The sequence below is a fragment of the Lynx rufus genome, unplaced genomic scaffold, assembly GCF_022079265.1.
Source record: "Lynx rufus isolate CCGP_SWC_20201006 ecotype Redwood Valley unplaced genomic scaffold, mLynRuf1.p SCAF_11, whole genome shotgun sequence".
Lineage (NCBI taxonomy): Eukaryota > Metazoa > Chordata > Mammalia > Carnivora > Felidae > Lynx > Lynx rufus.
The window spans coordinates 54,022,501-54,041,999 of record NW_025814825.1 but is presented as its reverse complement, the minus strand read 5'-3'; the positions used below and the strand labels follow the sequence as shown (position 1 = coordinate 54,041,999).

Here is a 19,499-nt window from a genome sequence, read left to right as displayed (position 1 = left end):
TGAGGAGGGTAATATGTGAAATACATAGGAGACATTGTAAAAAAAAGAAAAAAACAAACATCCTGATGCACAAATCTGAATCACCAGGTAACACATACCATACCATTGGATCCTACTGCAATTTGGTTATTTGGGAACTTTGGCACATATATGTAATTTAGTGTTACCAAAAAGACTTCAAAGGAAAATCATTGCTTGTGACTTTCCTGAATTTAACCTGAACCTTTTCATAGTAAAAGTTGAACACATTTAATTCTGATCTACTTCCATTTCAACATAAACCTATCACAATATCTAGCTGAGGTAGGTGAACAGTTTTATCCCAGTTTACTTATAAATGGTTTAGACAACTGGCCCAAGGCATTAAAAAAAAGGGTAGTGATTTGAGTTTACATTAAAACTCGAATGTGTCCCTGCATGGGACTAAGATAACTCGTAACTGGGAAGCACAGAATTTAAGATATCTCTCAGCGACAGGGGCTATAGATGCACAAAGAACTGTTACAAGAATTTGCTCACTAATGCTATTTTCTAGGCGGATTTTCAGGAGCAGGATCTCCTATCTGACCATACACAGAGCCGGTTTAAAGAAGCTTATGCTTAAACAGCTATCTTGCCTGAGTGAAAATTTCACTTCTGCCAAAAATAAGACTGGTGAAACCTTTTGATGGTTAGTAGAAGACAGAGTCTCTGCAGTGATCTTTGAGAGGTTTGCATTCTTGTTCAGTTAGGACTGCTCTACAATGAATCCTAAAGGAGGCAGAATTATTTCCTCGAGGAAGGATGGGAGCCCCGGGAAGCACAGAGGTCTGAAGGCGACCGGAGTTGGGGGGGGGCGGTGGGGGCACGATGCAATTTACAAAAGCTTATCCAAAATTATAACGTGGCCTCATATCTGGAAAGCAAAATAGTAATACTTGCTGTTTTCACTTGTAGGGCTGGACAAAGTCAAGTGCAACAAAAACTTGGCTGCCCTGGTTATGGCAGACACCATAATGCTAAACAAACAGAGAAGTCCATTGGATGTGGAGAGGGAGAAAGGGCTTGGGTTATTGCTGAAAGGGTGCCCGCCCCTTCACTTCAACCACTCACAGGTGACTTCTTACAGGAAACTTCTTCAGGGCAGAGAAAGATCAGTTTTGAGCTGAAATCTTTACGTCTCCTGATAGCCACTGACTTACCATCAAAAAAGAAAAAAGCTAAAGAAGACCACGCTCAAGGCTCAGCTGTTCAGAGAAGCTGCTACTTTTTGTTGTAAAAGAAAGAAGCTCCAGGGTCCACTCTGTTATACCCACTTTGGGCATATCTTCATCCGGGCCCATATCAAAGCTTCTCTCTTTTTTTCTAAAGCTTCTGGGAGATGCCAGCCAGGTTGGGCATGTTTCTCAGTCCTCTTCCTTGACCTGACTCCTGGGAGGTGTGATGGAGGGCTGCCTGTGAGGAGACCACCATTCCATCCTCTAGGGCACAAGAGGGGCCCGAGACCCTGAGCCCAAGAGGGGTCACAGACCCTGGGTCCAACTGTGGCTGATGCAGAGAGACATCCTTGTTGGCAGCCTCTTCTCAGTAACTCCGGACTGCGGTCCAGCAGGGAAGTGGCCCTAATGTAAAGCGAGGACCCAGATGGCAACATGGGGACGAAACCCAAAGCCTGCCAAAGAGTAAGCAGATTTCTTAGAACACTGCTGAGCTAGGCCACAGCTGTACCAGTTTCAGAACCAGGATGGTTACTGTAAGTAAGAACGATTTTTGTAAACACAGAGCACATGGCCGAGGCGGAGACCCACAGTCATAGCTGGAACTCTGGCCACTGGCTCTCAACCTCTTGTGGGTTTTGCTCCCATTCTCAGCAACATTCAAAGTGTTCCGCATGCCATTCAAAGACGACGTGTAAAAAAGGTCAATGAAAATCAGGAGAAGAGGGGAAAGAGAGAAAAATGTATTTGGAATGGGGAATTCAATAACACAAATTCTATAACCAAGTCTTAGATGACAGAGGGGCATTTTCAGGTGTTGAGAGCTTTTACCTGTTGTGATTTTGGAAGGGTAAAAATAAAAATAACAAAACCGTAGTTAGCAGTGGGGGTTGGAAGATCCAGTGTTTTTATTTCAGTAATTAAACTCTTGATTAATAATAGCACACTGCAGCATAAAATGTTGACTTTTTAAAGCAGGTTTGAACTTTTACACAATCTGTTTTAACATTGGCATGCACATGTGTATACATATATGCTGATATGGTTATAAGTCTTAATTTTAAAAATTTGATAAAACTACACTGTTAAATGTACACTATACTGAAAACACTGCTGTAACACCAACCAGATGGCTTGTATTCCCTGGAAAATTATTGAAAGCATTTTGAACTAGAGTGATAACTTCGTTATTTAAAGAAATTCTTCTAACTGTAGATAAAGGCAACTCTTTGGCCCAGTGCAGTGTTTTCCTAATTCGCCTAATGGTAAGAATCACTGAGGTGCTTATTAAGCATATGAATCTCCAGGGTCTAATCCAGTCCTTCTGAGTCTTGATCTCTTGAGGCAAAAGTAGGAATCTGTACGAACCCGGGTAGTTCTTATGATCAAGTGAGTTCCAAAGTCACTCTAGTAACATGACAAATGGGCTTTGGAAGTGGATTTTTCCTTAAGTGTATGCGGGAGAATTAGTTCATCTGATCCGTTTTCATTTTTCCAAACCTTTTATATAAAACACTCTTCAAATCATAGTTTTATGTTTAGTGATAAAAAGAGGTACGATGTATGCCAACCAAACGTAAGGATTGGTTTCTTCTTGCCTAATTTGAATGTGAAAGTGACAATGAATGTTCCTGTCTAAATGCTCTATTAAAGCTATATATATTTTGGAAGAGCCAAAGCCTCTAATGATTCAAATATCAAAGTAGCTTTTTTTGGAAATCTCTATATCCTCGAAATATAGGAACTTGCTCAAGATTTTTATGCAACTTTCACCTGCAAAACCCTACTTGACTTTCAGTTATGGTAAAAAGATGGATGAAAAATTAATAGATGGATTCATAAAACGGTTGAAAACCAGTGGCCTGGTGGCCCCGTGATGGCCCATCCCAGCTACTCAGCGTGGAGGGCCTGCTGTGGGAGTTTGATGCCTATTACCTTCTGGGCTCACAGTGGGTCGGCAAGGTGGGCACCACCTTCCCTCACAGATGGAATGTCTGAGGCTTCCGAAGAGCAAAACTTGCCCAGCACGACACAGCTCAAAGCTGATGCCAGCATCTGTTCTTGGGCCCGTCTGCCAGTCTATACTCTAAATGACTGCAACAGGACTCCAGCTGTACAGTCACTTCTACATGACAGAACTTCCCTCCCCACCCCCCCCCCCATGAGATATTGGGAAGTACAGCAAGTATTGATTCCACACTGAAATATGTCCTATTTGAAGTCTTCCTACTGAACATAACACAATAGTATGTGGCATACTCTTTCCTTCTCCGTGTATTACTAAAACAAATTTCAATTTCAAAGCAATTAGGAAAACCCAATCCTCTTAAAATTTATTACATCAATCTGTAAGCACATGCATCCCTTTAAACAAGAATTCTCTGGTTGTCCAAATATCGTCCCCAGGTCAATTTTAAAAATGCTGTTCTATTTAACAAAACCTTTTTCCTACTTGGAAGAATAAGAAATCCTAAAATCTAAAGGACCCTTCAAAGTTATTCTAAATGGAAAGGTACCAAATTCCATTAAGATAAAGTTTTGAAGAGAATCAGTTATTTAAGTATAAACTTCTAGAAGAGTATCTGCATATACTTGTGAATTGATTTTAAAAACTTAAAAAAAAAAGGTAGCATCTAAATTTAAAGTGTTTGGGATGTGGGGACAAAAAAACTGTGACACAAATACAAAGTGATAATCCCTAAGGTCTTTTCAATCCACTTTACCTGAGGGTGAAGAATTTTGCTGCCAGTAAAAAGCTTTGATACGTTGAGAAGATATTGTAAAAGTAGTCACGGAGGTAGCAATATTTGGCCCAGAAAGATATAGTATGACTTTAACTTCACATTGCATTATGTCCCGTAACTCTCTAAAATTCAAATTTTCAAGTTTTAGGAACCCAGTGGGATTGGAGGTGGATACAGCTTGGCAATTCTTTCTTTGTAACACTGTTTGCTTGGCCTCTCTAAATGGACAGCTGAAATAGATTTTATATATGTTTTTGTGTTTTGTTACATAAGCTTTCTCTCATACAACTGTTAGAGAATTAAACAAATCGGGCATTTTATTTTTAAATGATTATATTTTTGTAGTCACCAGTTTTGCCAATTTATTTTTCCAGGAGAAAAAGCAACATTTAAAGGGTCCAAAAAGAAGCTAATAAAATTACTTGATCGTTTTTCTAGGAGACGTTTACAAACTTTCCTTGCCTTTTTTTTTTTTTTTTGAGAGATAAAATATCACAGGGAGGCAAAAACAACCAGCTTCACTGCCACCCCCTCTCCCAAAAAAACCCACAGGCTATAGATAAAATTACTCTAAGAATTAGTCTTATTTTTAACGCATAGAAAATAGCAAAATTATCATGCCAACATAAAGAATATATACTATAATTCATAAATGTCTAATTATCAAAACAGTGATAGGCATGGTTAGATGCAACCTAGCAATCTTATATACGATGCAACTACCTATTGTATGGTCATTCCTGTTATATATTACATTCGATCCTCATCAAATTAAGCTGACTATGTATAATGGTATTATGAAATAAACATTGAATATCACAATAGGGTCATATTCCGCTACTGTACAACCACAGCATGCAAGTAACTATGCATTAGCTGTAAACAGTAAAGTGTCATTACCTTCCAGAAATCCAAAGAACATGAAAAGTACATATATAGTACTAAACATCAATTATGTGTAAATGGCTTTCATATTGAACAAAACTATGTTGTATAAAGCAGCTTTGGGTCTCTCTGTCACTGCTTTCTACACATATCCTGTAGTCACCCTGACTACAGTTAAGAAACTGTTAATTCCAAACAAGGTCTGGTTAATGCTACTGAGTTCTAGTGAACTATAGTCAAAATTAGGACACAAATAAATCTATGTTCCAGTGTGAAGGCTGTTCTATACCATTTTTGCTTTCTGCCATAACTCACATGTTTGAGTCATGAAGAATATGCTAAATATGGGCATTGATGAACTTATTTTTTAAACTAGAAACTTGCTCTCATGACACCAATGTGTTTATGTTAGAAATAAGAATACTGTAGATGCTTGCCAACAAATGCTTGTCCCCACTTGTAGTCTAAGTGAATAGTTGGCAAGGAGGACCCTGGATCATGTGAAAACTTTGGAGTGGTCACCTCTAAAATACTTCCATAATATTTGTAAAAGGTAGATAAAATCGAGCAGCTAGGAGAGGAAGGCCAACCAAAGCTGATCCATTCTTACAAAAATGCAGATGAATCATTTAGGTCTGATCCAATGACTCCTAAGCAATTAAAAAAAAATTACCATACTAGAGCTGAAGCTTGCACACTGTAAAATAACTATTTCAGCTCTCTTCAGGTTTGGTATTACAGGGTTTTTGGCAGGAGGGAAAAAATTGATTGCTGGACAGGCTTTTCCATGCTCTATCAGCTCTGATAATGAGTGAGGCAGTTGGCGTGGATGACAGGAATGTCCTTTTCACTTGGAATTCTAATAAAACCTCCTGTGAAGTTGCATTTACCATCCATCCAAATGGTCTCATTTTGGTCTGTGTTCCAGTTAGGTGGGAAACTGTCCCATTCTCAAACTGAGTTCGGACATGATATGGTCATGTGGAATATTTAAATACATTACCTACATCCCGCTAAATCAAAATCTTGCTTTTACATTTACAGTGAGATAAAACAGCATTTAAAGCCATTGCGATTTGTTCATTTCGTGTTCATATAGAAGTGATTTAAGTTTGCTTATGAGGCAAAAATTGTACAATTCTCATCACTCAGGCATTATAAAATGTCTTTCTTTAAAGTCCTAGGATATAAACAGTTTGGTTTATAGGAATCACATATTTTCCATCTGCATTAAGAAACAATATACATCTTTTTCTGGAGTATTTAAATGTTATCTATGATAAGCCTAGGAGAGTCGTAAAAACTGACTTTGTCGCCCCTCAGTACTGTCACTTTCATAAAAGTCACGGACATTCTCTGGCCACTTGAGTCATCGCCCATTTGGAGGGAAGTGTACTTGAGCTCTGGAACTATACACAGGTTTGCCTCCATAAAAACTGAGGCCATAGACCAGCCTGAATGGAAGTCATTTACAAAATCAAACACGTCGGAATATCCAGGAGTCGTTTCTGTTTCTCAGACACAAGTTCCTTGACGTGTTGAGAGGTGGTGTTTTCGATTTCGGACTCCTGAAGTCTTGTCTTTACTGTCGGAAGGCTTCTGTTGTGAAATATCTATTAGGGCACTGGCAATTGCGAGGCCTGGAAGAAAAGGTGAAAATCAGTCAACTACGTGGCTAGACCTTTCCGGGATAGTGACAGTGGTGTCTTAGCACTCTATTTTCATTGTTTTATATTAAGTCATCAAATATTTAGCTGTTTATTGGAAGTTATTACGTACCGTGCCCTTCACTTAAAATGTTCTTCAACTTAGACACATGAACTTCACACATGAAGAAGAACAAGGATCTAACAAAGTTAACTGACTTTGACTTTGGATAATTAAATTCAGTATGTGACAAAAATATCACAAGCAACCATGGATGTAACTCCACACCTTAGTTCCCGTGTCTGAACACAAGTTTGTACTAGATGTACGAAGAATTTTCAGTGTTACTGTTGTTTTTGTGTGTGTAGAATAAAAACCATTGTGCTAAGATTTTTTTTTTTTAATTTTGAGCAGTTTTAGGTTTAAAGAAAAATTGAGCCAGTATTGATACATGACTATCAACCAGTCTATAGTTTACATTAGGATTCGCTTTTTGTATTGTACATTCTATGGGGTTTGACGAATGCATAATGTCATGTATTCCCCATTTCAGTATCATACAGAATAATTTCACTACCCTAAAAATCCCCTGTGCTTTACCAGTTTATCTCTCTCTTTCCCCTGAGCCTCTGGTAATTACTAACCTTTTTTTAATGTCTCTATTGTTTTGCCTTTTCTGGGGTATCATATAGTTTCAATCATATCTTTTCTGGTTCAATGGCTCATTTTTTTTTTATCACTGAATAATATTCATTCATCCATACATTGTATGGATGTACCACGGTTTGTTTACCCAAGATGAAGGACATCTTGACTGCTTCCGATTTTTGGCAAATATAAATAAAGCAGCCATAAATACCTATGTGCAATTTTTTTATGTAGAAGTAAGTTAACAATTCATAAATACCTAGGAGCATGATCATTGGATCACATGGTAAGTCTGGCTTGTAGCTTTGAAAGAAACTTCCTGTTTTCCAAAGCGGCTCTGCCATTTTGTATTCCCACCACCAATGAATGAGAGTTCTTATTGTACTACATCTCTGTCAGCATTTGGTATTGTTGGTGTTTGGGATTTTGGCCATTCTAATACGTGTAACTGTATCTCATGGTTGTTTTAATTTTCAATTCTGTAAAAACATATGCTGTTAAGCATTTTTTTCATATGCTTATTTGTCAGATGCATATTTTTTTGGTGAGGTATCTGTTCAGATCTTTTGCCCAGTTTTAATTGAGCTTTTTGTTTTCCTATTGTTGAGTTTTAAGATTTCATTTATATTTTAGATAGCAGCAATTCATCACATATGTGTTTTGCAAATATTTTCTCCAGATCTGTGGCCTGTCGTTCATTCTCTTTTTTTTCAAGTGCTTTTAAGAAGAAAGCACCCAGGCAGAATTATATTATGCACAAGCAGACATGGAAGAGACAACTTGATATTTTGTACACATAAGAAAACAATCTTGAGTATGATCAGCAGACTATTAACACAAAAGTAAGTCTCTAGCTATCACAGGTAATTGAAAGAATTCTGTTTTGTGACATCATTTAGTCTCCTGATTGAGAACACTTGGTAATATGTTGATGGATAGTAAATGCCTTCTAAACTTGTAAAAGCAATGGCTCCACCAGATACCCTGGTTTATCATAGCTACGCATGAATCATTTTAGTTTCTGTTGAGTCCCATATAATTCTTGAGTAAAACAAAATGTGCCAAGTCACCATACTAAACCAAGAGAACAGGCTGCTTGCTTTAAAGAGGTCACTAAAGGACTTTTGGTTCATTTTCTTGTCTCCAGGGTCTTGAAGACCTGACACTGAGTAGAGCTGAACCAAACCCTGAGCCCTCACAGGCATCTCCTCTATGTGATGCTCTTAGAGAAAGGCCTCACTTTGGATCTTAAGCTATGTAAGATGTCACTGAATTGTTTTACTCCTTGTGGGTCAATCTATTCTAGGTAAGCCTCAACTCTGACCTGGCAAGGATAGAATTCCAGAGGCTTATGAACGGAAAGAAATGCCAAGGGAAACAGACACTGTAAGGGGAGGGTCCACTAGCCTAGGGCAGTATTGTAGAAGTCAAAGGAGGACAGGGTTCAAGGAGTCTGCAGAGGGACCAAATGGGCCAGCAGTGAGGCTGGATGTGGAGTCCATTCGATTTCCTCAAAGAAGATTTTGATGATCTTTGAGTCATGTCCATACCTAACTGAGGAAGGGAGTCCACAAGTTAAGCGGGGAATGGGGTGAGAGGAAATGTGGCAGTGCATGGAAGAGTCCCATGCTCAAGCCATTTGGCAATAAGGGAACTGGTGCACAGGGGAAGCAACAGGTCAGATGAAATCTGTGACTACATAGAATTATCCGAGTACATATATATTTTTAAATGTTTATTTATTTTGAGAGAGAGAGAGAGAGAGAGAGAGCATGCATGCAAGTGGGGGAGGAGAAGAGAGAGAGAGAGAGACAGAGGGAGGGAAGGGGAGAGAATCCCAAGTAGGCTCCACCCTGTCAGCATGGAGCCTGATGTGGGGCTCGATCTCATGAACTGTGAGATCATGACCTGAGCCAAAATCAAGAGTTGGATGCTCAACTGACCGAGTCACCCAGGCGCCCCTGCATATATTTTTTTAAAGGGAAAAAAGAGTTTTAGGTACTTTCCAAAACAGAAGAGAAGGTATTTGTAGAGAAGGAGAAATTAATGGTGCTAGGGAGGGAAGGGACTAAAAAGTTACAGTAATCACGGGCTAGGCTGACAATCTCCGATATTTAGTTTTTCAGGGTTGCTGTTAAAGAACCTGCTCTTTCAGGATAATAAACAATTACTCAAACTTCTTAGAGGTAATGCAAGTTCAAAGGTTCAAAGTTTAAATAAAAATCGCTTTCTTGACCTTGGAAGAGCACAGATGGACTTCTGAAGTGGCCAACAAAGACGTTTTAACCACTTATTCTGCTGTAGGAAACAGTTATTTTGTTATTTCTTCAGGAGAGGAAGCTGAAGCACATGTTTTCTTTTAAAAAAAGAATCACGGAGCAGGGTTGTGCTAACTGAAAGTTCGGTTCAGGCAGACCTGAAGTTTCTGCAGATCTCTTGGCACACTTCGGTCATAATTCACAACCTTCTGTTATTTCATTCCTGGCACCATCTTATGCAGAGACAGCCAAATATGACAAAGAATGTATGTCTCCTTTAATGTAGACGGAGACCACTTACACTAATTTCAATGATCACAGCATCTCAATACGAAATCGTGTTATTCATTAAACCACTGCATGACCCAGTCCAAAAGAGCCCTGAAAAACAATACTTTTCCATTTACACGTGGCTGCAAATGCTGCTTCCTTACAGAAGATACATTCCAGGAGAGAAGTAAACAGTGTGAGTTGCCAAAACAGGAAATTCTATGCTAATCCGAAACTGTCACTGTACCTTTGTATTTCAGGGTATTTGCAGTCCAAAGCCTAATTAAAGTAGTGTCTCTCATAAATATCCTGGGTTTGCTAATGATTTGTAAGCTTGGAAACACATTCAGCTGGAAATAATAAATCATAAGCCACGTTTCAGTGCTTAAGTTACAAATAAAATTGCAAATCATGCTTATGTTTAATTTGACAAATTTTTGTTCTTTTCTATGAAAATGGAACAATCAACTGCATTTACAGATCCTGCATAAATGGCAATGTGCGTGCAAGAAACCCTGGACTCCTGAAGGCAGTGACGTTTGGGCGTCCACCACATGTGCTCACCGAGGACACTCTGAGGGCCACCGCCCAGCTCTCATCCTCCTGATGGGCCAAACGATGTTTTCGTTTAGATGTAAGCTTGAGTCCTTTACAGGACTACACAGCTTGTGGCACACCATGAGTTATTCTTTTTTATAATACTGTAATTTAATTCTGAACAGCATAATAATCATAATAACTGCATGCATATATGTTTAAGTGTCGAATTATTGGGGATAGGTGTTTATTACTGATTTTGCATTTCTGCATATTTTAATATATGGAGAACTCTAAAATAACAACAACCACCCAGAAATTGCTACATCCTCAGTCAACCTACAAGAGGCCCTGGACACAAGAGTAAGCTGTTCCTGAGGTTTCTAGTGTGTGGAAGATGCTTTAAAAGAAGATAAAGTTCTATCATTGCCCTTCAATACACTTTATTGTAGGGAATTTTTTTTAATGTTTATTTTTGAGAGAGAGAGGGAGACACAGAATCTGAAGCAGGCTCCAGGTTCTGAGCTATCAGCACAGAGTCTGATGCAGGGCTCGAACCCACGGACCGTGAGATCATGACCTGAGAAGTCCGACACTTAACCGGCTGAGCCACCCAGGCGCACCTGTAGGGCGTCTTAATTGATTACAAAAAAAAAAAAAAAGTTTTCAGTAGCTCTTTAAAAAAAACAACAAAAACAATATGACTCCTCCCCGCATGTAACATGTACGTGCTGGTGAGAGACTGAACATATAAATAGACAATGGCCAGACCGTAAGATAAAAACAGAACTCTGGCCCTCAAACTGCAGCAACCTGCTCATGCAAGCACACCCTTATCTGCAACAACCGGACTAGGAAGCCAGCCCGCCGTGTGATGGCAAGTCAGACCCCTATGTCTAGTAACAATCTAGGAAGTCAAACAATTACCCTATAACAACGGGCCCCACCTACCCAACTTGATTAATAACTCACAACTTCCCTAATTTTTGTCCCTGCTTCCAAATAAAGACCAATCAGAAAAAGGCAACTATGCACCTCTAACCAATCACATAGCACATCCGTTTCCAGTTAACCTGCCTCCGGCTTTCCGGTGCCCATTGCTTCCCATCAGGGCGCACTTGAAGCCTTCTCTTTTTTCCACCATAAAAGGTTCCCATTTGCCTATTTTTAAGGGTCTGCCAAAATGCAAGCGAGCAATGGTGGATGACTGACTCCCTTCCTGTAGCGAGTTCTGAGTAAATAGCCTCACTTGCTATTTGGTTGGTCTTGGCTTGTTTTCACGCTGGTGATGAAGAGACAAAAAGGTAGCTTGAGATCTTTCCTGGATTTTTTTTTTTTTAACAAGCATCAATAAAACAACAACAACTTAAAAATAAGTTATCCATGTTGCCCTTCGAGGCAAACACTTTCTCCCGTTTAGATTCCCCTGGGAATTTTTCCCCCCCCAGGGAGAGGTTTTCTGGTGATGCCCTCTCGCTCCCGGTGCCATAGGAGGAAGCCCTTCCTGCAGTGGGATGCGATGCAGTGGCACAGGCTGCCTGCGGTTTGCGTTCCATTAAAATCAGGTCACTCCAGAAGATCATTTTTCAAAACGTCACACAAATCATCTGATGAAATCCACTTACTGTGTTCTCTAGACCTAGCACAGTTCCTTGTTATCAAAGCAATACAATTAACTGGGGGAACAATTCATTATTTTAGACTGGTGGTCTAAAGGAATTTCATTTACCATGTCAAGATGATGCACAGACACTGCAGGCTAGCAGAATTTACATCAAAATATGCCCATAGACTCAATAAAAATGCTGGGGTTTAAATATTTATTATAAACTTTACCTTTTTGCACTTTGAGTTCTTAAACACCAGACACTATGACATTTAGATTATTTAAATATGAATTATAAACCTCATAAGAAAGAAGGTACCATCTTCTGTTTCCTGTCCCGTTTGCTATGGCCTTGTGGTTTTTCAAACTAGCTCCTGCTAACGTGGAACATCACCCATGGCTGCTCTGGATGACAGGGCAGGGCAAGCTACGAAGGAGGCAGACTCCTTTGGGGCCATGTAGATTTCCCTCAGAACAGGGGCACAAGTTAGTAGTTACTGATTTGGATGCCAAGAGCTACCACAGGTATTTGGTAAATAAGCAGAAGATATACCCAAATCAGACCTTTCCTCGGACTCTCAGAGAAAAACAATAACAACGACTTTTTTTTTCTATAATTAAGAATTAAGGCTCTCAATAAACACGTGCAGACATGCCCTACAAAGAAAGCAATACAAATGACTAACAGCTAAATATTTAAATGGTAAATATATCTTTTCAAACCACTAAATTTGCAATGAAAACCACCAAGGAGAAACATCAGGCAGGAATCGAGTTGTCTTTAGTAAAACTCTAGTTTTTCCTAATGGAAGGGAAATGGTATTAGTAGACTCCAGCAGTAACAATCTAATCATAAAATTACTGATGTGTGTTTTTTTACAATTATGCGGAACAATTAATAAGTACAGTAATAAACTACTGCACATCAAGTGAAATTGCCTTGGAAAGAACGTTCTCACTTTATACACAAACATAGCACTTCCATTTTACATTTGAACAAAGCCTCAGAAAAGTCATTCATTTTGAAATGTTCTCCTCCCAAGTCTGTGTAAAAGCAGGCACCACTATATATTTTAATTTTCCAGGAAAACAGCTTCATTAGGCGTGAAAGGTTAATTGCAGGTTTAAGTGGAGCTCAGGGAATGGTGCAAGGTCTGCAGTGAATTGCACAGTCTGCTTCGGGATGACCTAAATGAGTGCTGTAAACTGTTTGCCCTGCTGAAATGTTTTACTACCTCATTTACTATCTGTCTTCTTTTATGGCTTGTATTTGTAGTTCTTCTAAACCTTTAATGGCTACAGTTTTATTTCACTGTAATCAGATTTAAATGGAAATACCATGCTGGGATGTTTAAATGTTTTCCCTCTGATTGTATACAGCTACATGCTACTGATCAGAGTCTTGGCTATCCTTCACATGATTAAGAAAGTGACTTTGGGAAACTTTGATGTTGCATTGACGCTAGCTAATGTGCAGACTTCATTTAACATTCGGCGTGGCCACCCTTGCCAAGATGCAAGTGGGGCTGGATGCATAATTAGAAAATATGCATTTCCACTTTAATTGATCTGTTGGAAGGCCAGTGCAACTGAAGTCATTATTAGGCAAAACTCCAAAGGTTACACTGTTGAACCAAAATTGAAACACTTCAAGTACTGAAAACATTGGAATGACAAATGGACTAGTCATATTTGTCTGAAGAGTTTAAAGAAATGTTTCCCTTCACCTACTAAAAACCAATGGCAACTAGAGATGCCAATACTTAAAGACAAATTGTTAACCACATTCTGGTTATACGATTTTGTTTGGCCTTTAGCACATCATAATGTTGTAAAATTTCACTTAAAGACACATGGTACAAGTTTTACGAAATGTAATCCTACTGCTAACACCACAGATGCCACCTTCTATAACATTGCCAAGCATTCCCTAAATTGTTTAGGGACTGTTTTCTGATTGGTAAGAGTATGCTGAGTAAATCATGGACGTTATTGTCTCAAGTCATTGTGTAATGCAAATCCTCACGCTTCTCAACAAGTAAAGCTTCTTTTAGATCTTATCAGTTCAAATTTTAATTACCTAGTAAAAATCTTATTAATTCATTTAAAATATTTTGTGATTTTTTTTTTTTAGAGGCACAAACATTATATGCATCAGCCTTGCAGCTACCCTTTCACATTGTTAAGTAATGTTAAGTACTTTCCAACTGAGAATTCCCTCATCCTAAGCCAACTGGGGAAATATTTTCTAGCAATTTCTTCCTTCAATTAAAAAAAATCTGATATATGATAATTCTTAATTTTAAGCCCCAATCATCTTCAAATTAATTAAAGTGCTTACTGATCACTGGAAAAATCAAACTATAGCAGTTTTGTAATAATGGTAATATTTTATTTTCCACTAGGGAGAGACATTGAATTTTAGCGTTTCTAGTAGTAAAATGTCATTGTTTGCTTTAAATTAAATGAGATTATATGTGAAAATACTTTGTAAAGTGTTATAAAAAGATAGTTAATAATTTCAATAGTAAATCAGCTACTACTACTACTAGTAAGAAATCACAATCAAATTGCAAATGTCCAAAAACTCCAAAGTATCAAGAAAGTGAAGAGCAAATCATTTCATTCAACTATAATTTCTTGAGTGCCTACTATATGCCAGGCAATGCTCTGAGTCTCTAAGAATTTAGCAATTGATGAGACAGAAAATACATAAAAGATTCTATATTCCATGGAGCTTCCATTATGGGAGATCAAACTCATGTATTTTTTTTGACTGAGTTATTGCAAAGATTAAATGTGAAGGGCTTAGGAAAGTGCCTGACACATAAGATCTCAAAAATGTCAATCATCATCATCATCATCATCATCATCATCAAGTGAGAAGTTTGAAGTCAACTAGGAAGCAGTTGACAAAACACTGGGAACCCAAGACTTTGTTGGGGTGTCTGGGTGGCTCAGCCGGTTGGGCATTTGACTTGGTTTGGACTCAGGTCATGATTTCATGGTTTGGGTTGCTCTCTCTCCTTCTTTCTCTGCCCCTCCCTCATTCATGTTTGCTCTCTAAATAAATAAATAAATAAATAAATAAATAAATAAATAAATATTAAAAAAAAGGCTTTGCCTCTATCCATTAATAGCATTCACTCACTCATTCATTCATTCAACAACGAGTATGTTTACTGTGTGGAATGCCAAATAAAGAACAAAATTTGATGGAAAGGTGGACTCAAAGACTCACAGATAGCATCAGTATAGAACAACATTGCCAGTGAGGTGGTACTATGTTTAGTCCTCAAACCAGAATTATTCTGATACCTTGGAAAATAAAATTGAGAATTTGCTCATAGATGTAGAGATGACTTCTATGTGTGGCCCATTCATCAGAGAATATGATAACAATTGAAAATGATAATGGCAAAATAGAGGAATGACAACACTGAATAGTGAAAGCATTGTTTACATTAATATTGCTTGTATTATTGGACATACTACTAACAATGAACTTCTCCCTACTTTTTAGAGTTAATAAATGCTTTTACATTGAGTATCTAGGTTGTTTCTCAAGACTATTCTGCTGAAGTGTGTCCAGAAACTCTTTGTTTAAAAAAATGTTTATTTATTTTGAGAGAGAGAGAGAGAGAGAGCAAGTACATGAACCAAGGAGGGGCAGAGGGAAAGAGAAAGAGAAAGAGAGAGAATCCCAAGCAGGTTCTGCACTGTCAGTGTAGAGCCAGATGCACAGCTTGATCTCACATGACATCATGCCCTGGGCCAAAATCAAGAGTTGGATGCTTAGCCAACTGAGCCACCCAGATGTCCCAGAAACTTCTTTTTATCTATGCTTCCCCAATGGCCCAAATGAGGCACAGAGCGATGAAGTGACTAGTTCAGGCTCACACAGTTAGTGGTAGTAGTGGGACCTGAGACCAAGCCTCCCAATTCTTTGACTTGAATTCTACTCAGTTTATACCATTAGAAGGAAATTTCTACTTTAGTATAAATGAGTAATGATTTTGAACCAAATGGGGGGAAAAACCCAATTCAAAAATTGCTAGGGGTGTGAAATCAGTTAAGATCAAAGGCTTTAATTAATGCTGATGGTAATAAAAATAATAATAAAAAAACCCTATTCTGTTAACATTGACTGAATGCTTACTCTATGCCAGGCATTGCCCTCAGCACATGATGTGCATTGTTTTACCCATTTATGTAGATAGGAGTGGACGACAACACAGGTTAAATCAATAAACATGTGTTGAGGGTATATTACAGCTAGTGTGGTTGAGGGTGGTTGTCAAAGAGTCATTATCAAACAGCATCAAGCTCGGCAACCATGCAAGAGCTCCCACATTTGCTAATAATCACACCGAGACAAATTCTATGAAGTAGGCCCAAGGCACGAGGGGAAAAAAGTCAAGAGGAGACTTCCTGGGGGTGGGGTGGGGGGTGGAGATCAAAGATTCCCAGGGGAGGTGGTTTCTGAGCTGAGGTTTGAAAGACAAGAAAGAACTACTCACAAGAAGAGCACAGGCATGATCAGTGTGGCGTATTCTGGCTGGAGGGAACTAGAACTTCACCAGCATGGAGAGCAAGGGCATTTGCAACTTCAGGACATTTGCTACGAGTGTACCGCAGGTTCAAAAGGGAGACTAGTGAGAAAGAAGGGAGTGGAAAGCATAAGGGGGTCCGTGAGACAGCCCTAGGTACCAAACTTGGAAACAGATGTTTAATCTGCAAGACATAAAAAGCCTTGAAATGATTTTAAGGCGTGGAGAGGCATAGCCAGATCGTTACTTCAAAGAGACACCCCTCGCGGTAGCACAGACGGATGGGAGTTGGGGACAAGGCTATGATTATTGAAACCAGACGGGAAAATGGCAGTAGAGAGAGAGATAAAGAATGAACAGGACAGATGTTTTAGGAGAGACTAATATGGGAGATGAAAATAGGGAGGAATCTAGAACAACTCCCAGCTTTCTGGCTTGAGAGAGAGCACGGCCAGTGCATACTTGAGTGGCCAAGTGCATACCAATTCTACTCACTGGTATATGAAGGAGGAACAGTATATCCAAGGAAGGTGGTGGCTAATTTGTTCAGTGCTAGACCTACTGAGATTGGATGACCCGTGGGACACCATAGTGGAGATATCTAGCTAGAAATGCAGGTGGGAAGCTCAGGAATAAAGTCTAGCCCTGAGATACCCAGGGTTTTTACACGGATGGCATCTTAAGACTTTGTTAGTATAGGTAACAGCTGTTACAATAAAGCCTCAAATATCAGCAGGTGAACACGATAGTTCATTTCTCACTATGTAAAATCCAATCCTGAGGTGTCAGGACACATGTGGGGGAAGGAGGAGGTAGTGAATGCAGCATCTGCTCTATGTAGTTACTCAGGGACCAAGGTTGATGGGGATTCTGCCATCTTCAGTCAGGGGTTTCCATGGTTGCCTTGAGCATTGACATCTAGGTGGCAGGTGGGAGACAAGAGGGTAGGAAAGCTCATGACACTCTGCCTCAATGCCATTTGCAAGTACTATTCCCCAGGGAGGGAGGTGCAGATCCCTGCCACCGGGGTGGATAAGTCTGCCCTTGGTAGAAAGAACGGGATAAGAAGGAGGGGGGACCGAGAGGAGAGCACTGGCAATGGAGGAGAGGAGCCCATGAGAAGACAGTACATCCGGAGAGGTAAGAGGAAGGCAGGACAGAGACTGTCCACAGACTCTGTAAGAAAACTAGCCAGAGACTAGTTATAACCTGTGGATGCTGTTTCTGTTTGCAACAAATAGCCAAAAACTTCCATGACAACGATAAGCCAGCTGAGTTTGTGGCTTCCAAGCCTTTCTTGATCTGAAATTCAGAATGTCCCTTGAGAGGTTTCTCTTGGAAGGCAGTTGGAGTAGGTGGTTCCTAAGGTCACTCAGGCTCTACAAATTTATGACTGCAGCTGCCTTTCTTGAGTGGGCCAACAGCAAGGACCCAGACACCACTGCGAGCCCCCTCTGTCGTACATGTTCCTGAGTGGCAGCAGAGTAGGATACGACGAGCATCACTGTGAAGTCAGGGGACTGGATGGGTCCAAGGACTTCCTTGCCGGAAACGTGCATCTGTTCTGGCTGGTTAAGGACCTTTGAAGGAGTGGACACACTTCTACCAGAGTGAGAACCTCACCAGTACTGGCAGGTATGGTTTGTACTGACCATTGGGTGTGGCTTCTATGATGCCAATAACACTAATCAAGGAACTGGCTCTAAGTTTCATATCAGGGAGGTCAGGAGAATGGGCAGTGTCCAAGACCAGGTGGGATTAACCTGCCCAGAAATCTCTGGGCAACCGAACAGATTTCGTTTTAAATTTAGTTTTTTAACCCTTTATGTTATAATACAATTTTGTATTTTAACCCTGCCTACCTCCAAGACTGGGAGCACCTTAAATTTAAGAGCTATGTTTTTATGCATCTTTATATCCCAATGCGTCGTCTAAAATAGGTAATCAATAAATAGGACTTGAATGAGGATTAAAGGATGTCTCGCGGTGCTGTGTGGTGCTAAGGAAGTGAATTCTGATCAGAAGTCTCGGTGTTGTTTTACCTTAAAGGCAGTCAGAAGTATAGGCTGGCCTCTTTAGGTTTCTCCAATCCTTGCGCTTAGTCGCAAAGAAGACAGTGAGTGGAGCATGGGTAAAAAGCGGGGCAGGGAGGGACCACCGCGGCACCAGTGTAACTATAAGTAATCTCTTGTCCGAGAAGGTGGCCCAGCGGAGAGTGTCCCGCATGGTGCCACCTTGCCCCCCTTAAGGCCTGACGTGCTTATGCCCAAACAGTGAGAGCCACACCAGTGAGCATCTTGCTCAGTACCTTGGTCAACACTGTCTATAAACGGGCTTTAATATCTGTGGCTGTGGGTACAGTATTGATGAAAAATTGAAACAGCTACCACACTTGCTTGGCAGCAAAGCATCAGCAATTCCTTTCTCCCTGAATGTCTTTGGAGACACTGAGTATTTTTAAATCAACTCTGGAAGTCCTATCCAAAGCTTCTTTCAGGTCTTGAATGAACCACTTCCCAAAAGGAAAAATCAGTTTACCTTTCATGTTCTGATCTCTCTCTCTCTCTGGAGATCCTTGCAAAGTCAGAGTCAACACAAATACACAAATCCTTTTTTTTTTTTTTTTTTTGAGCTCAGATACCTATTTATAAGAAACTAGATTATAATTCTCAATCAAGGTTATAGAGTGTTGGGTGGTGTTGTGAATCATGCTGCTTTCCGTAGCATTTATATAAGAATACATGAGAGTACAGTAGATAGACTCAAATTTAAAATATCACATAACACATATATACCACAATGAGTATTAAAAGACAAGCTATCAACTAAAAACATATGAAGTTTAGTATTGTCCAAGGTGGTGTTTCTACTCCTCTAAGTTCACAGCATCAATTTAATGCCTTCTATACAAAACTCTCAGATCATTACAAAAATGGGAGGGAAAAAACTAGATAAAATTATGCAAATCTCCACTTCTAGCCATTTAGATAAAACGGAAGAGAAAAAATGCTATATAGAATCATGATTTTTCCATTAATATTATTATAAATTGCTCAGACCTTACCAAAAGTTATTACAGATAACTTAATGGCCAAAGGCATTTTAACAAAAACAGATGTGTCGCAGCCAAATTGATCCTTGATAAATCTCTTTTGCTG

General features: G+C 39.5%; 1 protein-coding gene across 2 annotated transcripts in view; it reads right to left on the bottom strand.

The window, feature by feature from the left end:
* Positions 1 to 4,231: 4,231 nt before the first annotated feature.
* Positions 4,232 to 19,499, bottom strand: part of ATRNL1 (attractin like 1) — a 779,266-nt gene continuing 763,998 nt past the window's right edge. For both annotated transcript variants that reach the window (XM_047073493.1, XM_047073492.1), the window contains one exon: positions 4,232 to 6,465. In XM_047073493.1, the coding sequence (XP_046929449.1) occupies positions 6,341 to 6,465 (125 nt within the window). In that variant the 3' untranslated portion in view covers positions 4,232 to 6,340. The remainder of the gene's footprint in view (positions 6,466 to 19,499) is intronic.